Source organism: Sphaerodactylus townsendi, unplaced genomic scaffold, assembly GCF_021028975.2.
Source record: "Sphaerodactylus townsendi isolate TG3544 unplaced genomic scaffold, MPM_Stown_v2.3 scaffold_1586, whole genome shotgun sequence".
In the NCBI taxonomy this organism is placed as follows: domain Eukaryota; kingdom Metazoa; phylum Chordata; class Lepidosauria; order Squamata; family Sphaerodactylidae; genus Sphaerodactylus; species Sphaerodactylus townsendi.
This window is the reverse complement of record NW_025950163.1, coordinates 1-10,227: the sequence shown is the minus strand read 5'-3', so window position 1 is coordinate 10,227 and position 10,227 is coordinate 1. Positions and strand designations below refer to the sequence as shown.

Genomic DNA, 10,227 nt, shown 5'->3' with positions numbered 1-10,227 from the left:
TTCCCTGGCAACCCTGCCCATACAACAGCAGTTTTACCTACCTTTTGGCCCACCATTTCAAAACTATCAGAAGCATGTAAAAAAGTAATGCTAAAGGTCTATTGCTAGGGCAATAGCCCTTGTGAATTTGACATAGTCTAGCAAAGTGACACTTGAAAAAAGACAGCTTTAAAAAACCCCAGTAGGCAACCTTTCTGAATGGAGGTTGCATGGAAAGAACTAGGAAGCTTTGGGCAGGCAAAACGGTGGATCAGATCAGCTAGGGACACTTCACAGGGGAAGAATCCATGTGTGTATAAAGAAAAACCCACTATGAAGCAAATCCATGTGTGTATAAAGAAAAACCCACTATGAAACAAACTACCTAAACTCCTAAGCATAGTATAGTAGTATAAACCTTTATTAGGCATAGAATCCATTTAACAGCCAACATTGTCCAAACACATATCCCATACATGAGAACCATCGCAGGTAATCAATTCAAAGTTTCTATAAGGAACCTAGCTACAAAAGTTAAAATCTCGGAGGTGGAATTGTTTAATAGAAATATAATCTTCCCCACAGTAGAGTATTCATTAAAGATTACAGGGCAAAGAGCAAAAAGTCTGGTCCTAGATCCCTCGTATTTGGGGCAGTCGAGCAATATATGTTCCATGGTTTGAATCGCTGTGGTACAATGGGGACATTTCCGCTCTTGCAGGTCAATTTTTCGGAACCTTCCTTGTAGCATAGAGCAAGGGAAGGAGTTACATCGAGCCCTAGTGATTATCCATCTATGCTTGGGCTCCTGAAGTAAACTCAAATAATCTGCCATGTGATTGATTTTAAATTTGATATTAAAAAAGAGGGGGGAGCAATTGCTTCTTGCCTTGTCCTGCAGAACTTGAAACTCTTGATCTATCAGTCGCTTTTTTAATTGAGAGAAGATTTCAGAAGCAGGCAGCATTTGCAAGGCTTCCCAGGAAAATCCCAGGGAAAGTATTTTAGTTTCCACTGCCTGCCACCACTTAGATTCATGAAGCTGGGGGAGGATAAGATATATAAGACTGTCAGTATCTGAGTTAAAGCACAGGCGGACCCAAAACTTCAAGGTAACCAGCCAGGCTTTCGTAGCCAGGAGATGTTGTCCCGCTTCCAGACAGAGTGCGGTATATGGAATACAATGTGGCACTCCAAATATTTTATATAGGAAAGCTGACTGAATCCTCTCAACGTTATGATTCCAAGCATTGATCCACAAGGGGATCCCATACAACAATTGAGGAATAACTTTCATATTGAAAACTTTCACTGCGGCAGGAATAAACCTGTTACCTTTTGTAAAAAAGAAATTCTCAACTCCCGCCACAGTAGCTCTACAAGCTTTCATAGCTAGGTCTCTCTGTTTGGACCAATGGGCTTTGCGGTGAAAAACAACTCCCAAGTATTTACATAACTTGACTTGTTCGACAGATGCACCATCAAGTATCCATCTGCTGGGTTTATAGGTGTTAGAAAACACAATCACTTTAGATTTGGCAGGGTTAATAAGTAGTGAATTCTTTGTACAATAGTTGTTGCATTTAGACAGCAGTCTATTTAGGCCCGACTTCGTTCTCGAGAGTAATAGTGCATCGTCTGCAAATAAGAGCAATGGTAGAGTCACGTTACCAAAGCTGGGGCAAGGTGCATTGACCGATCTCAGGTCGAGGGACAAATCATTAATAAACAAATTAAATAGAAGAGGGGCCAACACGCAGCCTTGTTTGACGCCTTTGGAAGATTGAATTTTTGGTGTTAATTTTCCTGATGGATCACATCTCACTTGGAATGTAGTGTTAGTATACAAGGCTTTAACAAGGGCAAGCAGCCTGCCTTCTATGCCCATTTTTGTAAGTTTTTCCCATAGAAGTTCCCTGCTCACTGAGTCAAATGCCCCTTTTAGGTCTAAAAAGGCAACATACAAGTTGGATTTGCCCCTTCAGACATACTTAGATATCATCATATTTAAAAGAATGACATGGTCTAATGTAGATTTCCCTTTAGTAAACCCAATTTGTTCTGGGCCAATAATCTTATTTCCATTAGCCCATAGGGTTAGTTTGTTTGAGAGATATTTAGCATATAGTTTTCCCGCAATGGATAATAGACTAATGGGCCTATAGTTAGAAGGAATAGTGGGGTCGCCTTTTTTGTAAATAGGGACGAGAATGGCATTGGTCCAAGCACTAGGAATTCTACATACCTCATTCACCGTAGTAAAAAGCGAAGCTAGCAGGGGCGCCCACCATTCACTAAAGCATTTGTATATCTCCGGTGGGAGAGCATCCGGGCCGGGGGCCTTCCTCAATTTAAGCTGTTCAATTAAGGTTGTGATCTCATTTGCAGAGACGGGGTCCCAACAAGATGAAATTACAGGAGGTTCAGGTTGAACTATGTCTATAGGATCCTTGTTTGCAGAATAAAGATCTTGGAAATAACTATACCAGGATTGAGGATCTATCGCTGCCACAGGAGTAGTTGCGCGTGAATGGCTAGCAACTATGGCCCAAAATCCTTTGTTATCCCTCATTTTGATGGAGTGGAAAAGTTTGTCCCAGTTAGCTTTTGCAGAGGCTTCCCGTTTTTCCTGCACAAGCTGGGTAAGGTTTGTTCTAAGGGCAAAATACATATTGGGGGGGGGGGGAATCAATTTCTCCTCTCTTAAATTTACTAAAAAGCTGTCTAAGTTGCCGCTTTAGAGCACTGAATTCTCGTAATCGATAACTATCAAAAGTTTTGGGCTTCCAATATTCAACAACAATACGGGTTTGCCTTGACAGAGCATCGACAATGTTCTGTGTTAATACTTCAAATAATACAATAAGATTCTCAGTAGGTGGTGTATTTAAAAAATTCGATCTAAAATCTTGGAACTGGCTGCTAAGCAACAAGCTTTCAGAATCCTTAAAGGACTGATTTTTCCACACAATTTTTGGAATAGAAACCAGGAATTGGCAATCCCCCTTGGGAGTTTGAAATCCCAATTCTAGACACAATACTAGGGGCATATGATCGCTCTACCGAGAAGAATTTTACATCTCTAAGTTCAGAGTACGGCATTAGAATATAATCGATAACACTATTACCCATGGGTGAAACAAAAGTGTAATCCCCTTTGGGATCCACTAGGTTTAGGCCATTTAAAGGAACTAGATTGAATTGCAGACACGTCTCAGAGAGATTTTTCCCAGCCACATTAGTGTGGTGGTCCCTTGAGCATCTTGGAAGAAAAAAATGATCAGGTAACAGGTCGGAATCCAGATTGGTTAGTGATTGGTAGCTGGATTCATCTTTGCCAATTCTGGCGTTGAAGTCTCCAGCAACAATCCATTTGTCAGGATGGTAAAATTGAAGGAGCTTAGCTAGATAACTGTGGAACAATTGAACAATCTCGCTATTTCGAGCAAGAGAGAAATTGGGTGGAAAATAGACGTTAACTAGCAGCACATTACATAAGTTCCATTTTAAAAGGAGTGCTTGGGCGATCTGACCACAGGAATGTAGTTGTTGAACAGAGACTCTAAGGTTCAAACTCATAAGTAGTGCGTGCATAAATGGTCATCAATTCCCTTTTGTGGGGTGCCCCATTTTGACCAGAATCATGTCAGTTTCTCCCCCATGTGCCATTTTCCTGGTCAGAAATAATCCCAGGAGGCATCATTTGGTCTATTGGATAAAACTAGAGGTTCACTTGGATATATGGGAGTTTTCCCCAACTTGGATATATGGGAGTTTCCCCAACGAGACTATTTCTGTTCAGGAAAGCAGTGTATGGGAAAGGCTGAAACCTATTCACTACACACAGTGTGGTCATAATCCAAGTGGGGCACAGCATCTCAGAGAACTGAGAACAATTAATAACTTATGTTACGCTGTTACGCACTGGATGCAAGCCCCAGACTCAACCTGTATGGTCCATAATGTGTGAATCAGCAGTCACTAATGTCAGGACCAAGTTTCATTTCCCCTAATCCTCTGTAAGTTCAACTTCTCCGAATCCCCTGTTTCCCGCTGCAACCAACACACCTCATATATACTGGAACTGAGGGTAAGAACCCTCAGTTCCAACACCCTGTAGTTAGGGTGACACAAACCAATAAAGTTCGTTCCTTTTATAAAGTCGACTTCGTTTGAGTGTGTTCATCCCTTACAACTAAGCTTGCTGGCCAAGTTTACAAGCTCAATGACCATATCAAATCAGATCTTTTTTTTTTTCAGATCAGGGAATGAAAGAAAAGCATGGAGTTTGCTGGTTATTTCAAAAGTGATTGCCAATAAGTATAGAGAAAAAATGGTTCACAATGTATTTATTTATTTATTAATAGTTCACCATTCTCACTGAGACTCAAGGAGGATTACACAGTGTAAATGGATGCAACTGATAGAATGAGATATCTAATAAGCAATGTAATAGGACTAGGATTACACAAATGTGAAATAAAACATAAATGTTAACAGGATAAGTTAAAGATATTTAGGCAACTGCAAAATGAATAAAAAGGGAAACACTAAGAAGAAGAAAATGTATATATCCGACAGAACCAAATACCTTGATACAAAATAATATTTGTCTGCAGAGACCCATCTTGGGCCTTGTGTCTTGCTCATACTAGAGAAAGAGATGAATGCTGAGCGATCCATTTTTATAAAAATTTAGAAGTTGGGTTTCAAGCTACCCTTTCTAGTTTACAGCATTATCCATGTACATTGTGAAATCTTCCTGGCTATAATCCGACTTCAAAATGAACACAAACAGGTGTGTGGCGTGAAACTAATTAACCCAGGAAATTAACCCTAATATAATCGGACTTCAGCCATGTAGGTTACCCAACTTGACTCTGCTGGTATATCATACCCTTCCCAAACAAAAGAGAAACAATTATTTACATATTCATTATATCTTTAAAAATACAGTTCAATCATGTGTGGCGCCATCACGCATGACCGCTGGAAATGCATGGCTGCCCCATTCCTATTGGATTTGGCAAGTTGCTCCTTCTTTCATGTCGCTACCAACTGCAGTTCAGAAGATGACAGATCATGTGGTGCAGGGTCACATATTTCCAATAATTTTGTCGGCTCAGTTTATTTAGTCACTCAAATAGGAAGAATAGCTGTTGTCGGATGTTGGTGAACGCTGGTGTGCCACCAAAAGATCATGGTGTTTAACACACTTGACACGTTTGTCATATACTTGCTAGCTTTGCACTAGGCTAAGGTGTAGCCCCCCCCCCCCCACACACACACACACATGCACACAAAAAAGGGTGGGTTGTTGCACTAATATATCCAACACCCTGACCAGGATGTCCTAGGTTAGCTTCATTTCGTCAGACTTCAGAAAGGGTCAGCCTTGGTTAGTATTTGTATGGGAGACCACTAAGGAATCCCAGGGTCACTATTCAGAGGAAGGCAATGGCAAACCACCTCTGTTGGTCTCATGCCTTAAAAACTCGACAGGATTGCCATAAATCAGCTATGGCTTGATGGCACTTTACACAAACCCAATGTATCTGATTAATTCACAAAAGACACAGGAGGTGTAACCACTGAAATGTGCATGTACATCCATACGTATATAAGCTGTGCACCAACATCTTCCCCTGTGTGAAACAGGATACCTGACCACCTTGCAACTTCTGCAGATTCACAACTGAAATAATGGGGCAAAAGAAAGTGAGATGTCCAACTCTGTGGTGAATGGATGGGGTGGGGAGGGAAGGGAAGGGGGTGGACGATCAGTTAAGGCTCCCAGGCTGAGCTGGGGAACCAGTGGGACGATTGGGAAGCAGGGACATGGGATTGTCCTTAGAAGTTACAATGGGTAGCTCTAGGAATCACATGAAACTCTATGGGGTCTGTCAATTTCTAGAGCTATTCTGTCACTTCCAGGTTGAACCCAGAAGTGAGGTACACACACAGAGGCCAACAGTGATTTTTCTCTTTATTGTTCTCCTGCTGTCACTCAAAGCATTTGCAGGTAATCAAGAAGGTCAGCAGGAAGCCTTCCACCATAGAGGGAGGCATGGGAACCCAACAGTCAGTACAAAGCTGGTGCTTTGTAGAATTATGAACCAATGCACTGAATGACTGGGGAGGCAGGGGCTTTTGGAAGCAAAGGGCTGCAGTGTTCATAAATCATGGGAGTCCAGCTCCACTGAGGATCTGGTCTCTGTCTGAGTCCTCAGCAAAAACCTTCTCGAATACTGAGAGGAGGGAGAGTCTGAGTTTCTCCTTGAAATCGTGCCCCATGAATACATACAGGATGGGGTTGAGGCAGCTGTTGATGAAGGCCAGACTGCATACCAGAGGACCACTGATAATGAGTGACAGGTGCAGGATGTGATCTTCATAAGATTGAATCTCCAAGAAAGAGGAAACATGAAAAGGGAACCAGCAGATGAAAAAGGCCAGGATCACTGCTGTGATGACTTTGAAGGGCTTGCTGGAGGAGGCCAAGCGGTCCCTCCTCAGCCTCAAAACAATGGCCCCATAGCAAACAACAATGACTAGAAAAGGGATCACGAAGGTGAAGATGAAGCGGCTGATAACCATGGCATGGCGGGTGACTTTTACCTGCTCCTCATTATCACTGTATTTAATGTAGCAGAAGATCTTGTCACCCATTTTCATGCTGTTCATGAAATGGATATATGGCGAACCCAACACTATGGCCCAGATCCAAACCCCCAAAGCCACAAAGCTGGCCATTCTGGGGCTCCGGTGATTTCTTGCCCACACAGGGATTATCACAGAAATACAGCGGTCTATGCTGATGACCATGAGGAAGTAGATGCTGGCATAGAGGTTGCCAAAGGTCAATATGTGGTTGAACTTGCACATGGCCTCCCCCAAGGACCAGTGAAAGCCCTGGGCCTCGTAGACAATGTTCACCGGCAGGAAGAGGGTGAAGGTGAAGTCGGCGATGGCCAAGTTGAGGAACCAGATGGTATTGACCGTCTTCTTCATACGGAAGCCAGTGATGAAAATGACCAGCCCATTCCCAGTGACGCCCAGCAGGAAGACAACACCACAGATGACCATGAAGACGATTGTCAGCCTTTTGTACAAAGTTCCTAGGAAGGCAAACTCTTCATCATAGTTGAAAGAGACAGTTCCATTGACAGTTCCATTGGCAGTTCCATTGATCAGCTGAGTTGTGTCCTCCATTCCTTTGGAGGGGAGACTCTCCTTCACTCGTGTCTTCTGTCTTCTCCTGCATTTAGAAAAAGAAGAACTTGAGAACTGCCTTGTGAAATCAGACCACTGTCCAGCATGGTGATGTGGTTAAGAGCAAGTGGACACTAATCTGGAGAAGATGGTTTGATTCCTACCCTTCCACATGGTTGGTGGACTCTAATCGGGATGTACAGGATCTCTTCCCCTTACACTATTTTTTCCCCTCCTGGTGGGTGTGGGAGATTCTCTACGTTCAGCAGAAACTTGGCAAGCCTAAAACTGTAGTTGCCTCAGTCACAGGCCTGGTTACAATATTACTTATAATAGTTTTACTATCAATAATTTATATATTTTTCTGTTTAATATACAAATGAGATTCTATAATCAATCATTTCTTATTCAAAATTACTGTATGAATTACATAATGTTTTGCAGTCTCTTATTTCGTACAGATATCTTTTTTTCCAAATAAATTGATTTCCAACCAAAGATCACTGACATATACATCAAGGAATTTGTAAGCCGCTTTGAGACACTTGAAAGGTAAAGAAGGGCAGGTTATGAAAACCAACTCTTCCTCTGTCTGTATAAAGCATGGACATCAGCAACCCAGCTTTCCCTTCCTCCAAATGCTTGCAAAGATGGAAAGCTGAGTCAACCTTGAGTCACAGTGTGTAACAGACTTCTCTCTGTGATCAACCTCTCAAGATGCCAGCCACAGATGCAGGCGAAACGTAAGGAACAAGATCTACCAGACCACGACCCACAGCCCAGAAAACCCACAACAACCAAATACAAGTAGATTTGAAGGTGGAGTTGCCAGGTCATTCTTGGCCACCAGTGGGGTAGGGGGATAGGGAGGGTTGCTGGATGTCTATGTTGTGAACCACCCTGACCCCCTCGGGGGAGAGCAGTATACATGCCTAATAAATAAATGAATGAATGAATGATTGAATGAGAGAGAGAGAGAGAGAGAGAGATCTAAGTGGGCAAACTTCTGGGGCGTCAGGGAGGGAATAATCAGGAAGATGGGACCTTCAGTGGACTATAATGCCATAAGAGTCCACCTGCAAATTTTTCCAGGTGAACTGATCTCTGTATTCTGGAGATGAGCTGTAATTCCAGGGGATCCCCAGATCCCACCCAGAGGCTGGTATCCCTCTTTGGAGGAAGTTTTTCCCTGCAATACCAGCTGGCCTCAAGTGTGTACTGTCTCTCTGTTCCCACCATCCTATTGCTTGTTACTCGGCATATAAATATATCTCTAATGTATGGACACCATGCGCTGATGAAGTGATGTTTGACCTGCAGAAGCTCAAGCTTAAAAGACGCCTGTTGCTGCTCGGGGTGGGGAAAAGTGGGACCAGCGGATTCTGCCCCAGTAAGGGTGAGAGGGGAAGGGGAGCCATGCTAGAAATGGGCTAGCATCACCAGAAGAAAGGAGGGGCGACCCGAGACTTTAAAGGAGCTCGCCCACCTTTGTCCGGGCCATGTTCTCGCCGGTTGACGATTTGCCCACCCACCTCTCCCTGATTTTCTATGTTAATGCATGCTCATTTTGTCATAGCCTGGCCCTTGACACTTGGGTATGGCTCTGGAAGGGCAAGGGGAAGGGAGCTAGGGAGCTACGCGTTACCCTTGGGAACGGCAAAAGCAGCAAGAGGCGACCGCCCCTACTGAACCGGGCCAAAGGGGAACATCTCTGGCCAGGAGCGTCCGCCTGGCAGAGCCCCGCAGTAGAATGAAGCTCAAGACGGGGCACCCGCCCTGCTGAGCTGTAGCACGTTACCTGTATGACCAGATCCAGACCCATGCTTAGCCTCACGCTTCTGCTCAATAAAATGGCTTTGGCCAATTTATTACCCCAGCAATGGAGTAGTGTGTATTATTGGTAAAGGGCCTTGCACAAAAGAGACCCACCCTCGGACAGCAATAAATTTTGTTGGTCTTCAAGATTTCTATCGGATGCTCTGACAACAGACCCCCACGCCCCTCCACAATCATAAGCAGAATTACAGCCTTCGAAACTCATGGACTTCCATGAACGTGGAAGGGTGTGGCTCTACATGGTTAGTTTACTGGCACTGACCTGAGCAGGGGAGGAACAGTGTCCCAGATGGGGAAGACGGATTCCTGGGTGAGATCTCCCTCGGAAGAGCAGGTCAGAGGAAATGGATGAGTGGAAACCAACCCTTGGGTGGACCTCTTTCCATCAATGGAAGCAATCTTCTGAAGATTCTCTTAGGACACAGCATTTCTTGCTCTGTTTCTTGTGTCTGCCTCTTAGAGATGAGCCCACAGAAAGTGTCAAAATGGCCAGATGGTCCACACCCATATATCTACTTTGTGGGTAGAAGGGGGGATTTGAGCACTGATGTTGTACACACTGGCACACATTTTGATAACAGTAGTGCTGACATTACACAGCCCTTCCTGTGAGCCATGTTCCGTGCTCTTTTGCTGTGTATCAGATGTTGAGACCACAGCAGGCTTGCTAGATCAGCACCAGGAGTGGGTGAAGCAGACAGGAAGTACGGTGGAGTGGTTGCCTGGACTGGCAAGCTCCGTGCGAGCCCCCCAGGCTGCATTGGGAGTGGGGACAGGGATTGCCTCAGTTGGCTTGCAGGTCAAGAGACAAATGCTGAGTGATCCGTTTTTGTAAAATTTAGAAGTTGGTTTTCAAGCTGCCCTTTCTAGTTTACAGCATCATGGGGCAAAAGAAAGTGAGATGTCCAACTCTGTGGTGAATGGGTGGGGTGGGGAGGGGGTGGACGATCAATTAAGGCTGCCAGGCTGAGCTGGGCAACCAGGGGGAGGATTGGGAGGTAGGGACATGGGATTGTCCTTAGAAGTTGCAATGAGTAGCTCTAGGAATCTCATGAAACTCTATGGGGTCTGTCAATTTCTAGAGCTATTCTGTCACTTCCAGGTTGAACCAAGAAGTGAGGGACCAACACTTAGGCCAACAGCGATTTTTCTCTTTATTGTTCTCTTGCTGCCACTCGAAGCATTTGCAGGCAATCAAGG

At 44.1% G+C, this 10,227-nt stretch overlaps 1 protein-coding gene across 1 annotated transcript; it reads right to left on the bottom strand.

Moving 5' to 3' along the window:
• Nucleotides 1–6,159: 6,159 nt before the first annotated feature.
• LOC125424953 (chemerin-like receptor 1) lies at nucleotides 6,160–7,065 on the bottom strand. The gene has a single exon (XM_048482395.1). The coding sequence runs from the start codon at nucleotides 7,063–7,065 to the stop codon at nucleotides 6,160–6,162; it is 906 nt and encodes a 301-aa protein (XP_048338352.1).
• Between the last annotated feature and the right edge of the window lie 3,162 nt (nucleotides 7,066–10,227).

Bases quoted from the DNA above. Each gene is read 5' to 3' on its own strand.
- LOC125424953 (XM_048482395.1), bottom strand. From the start codon at position 7,065: ATGGTCATCTGTGGTGTTGTCTTCCTGCTGGGCGTCACTGGGAATGGG.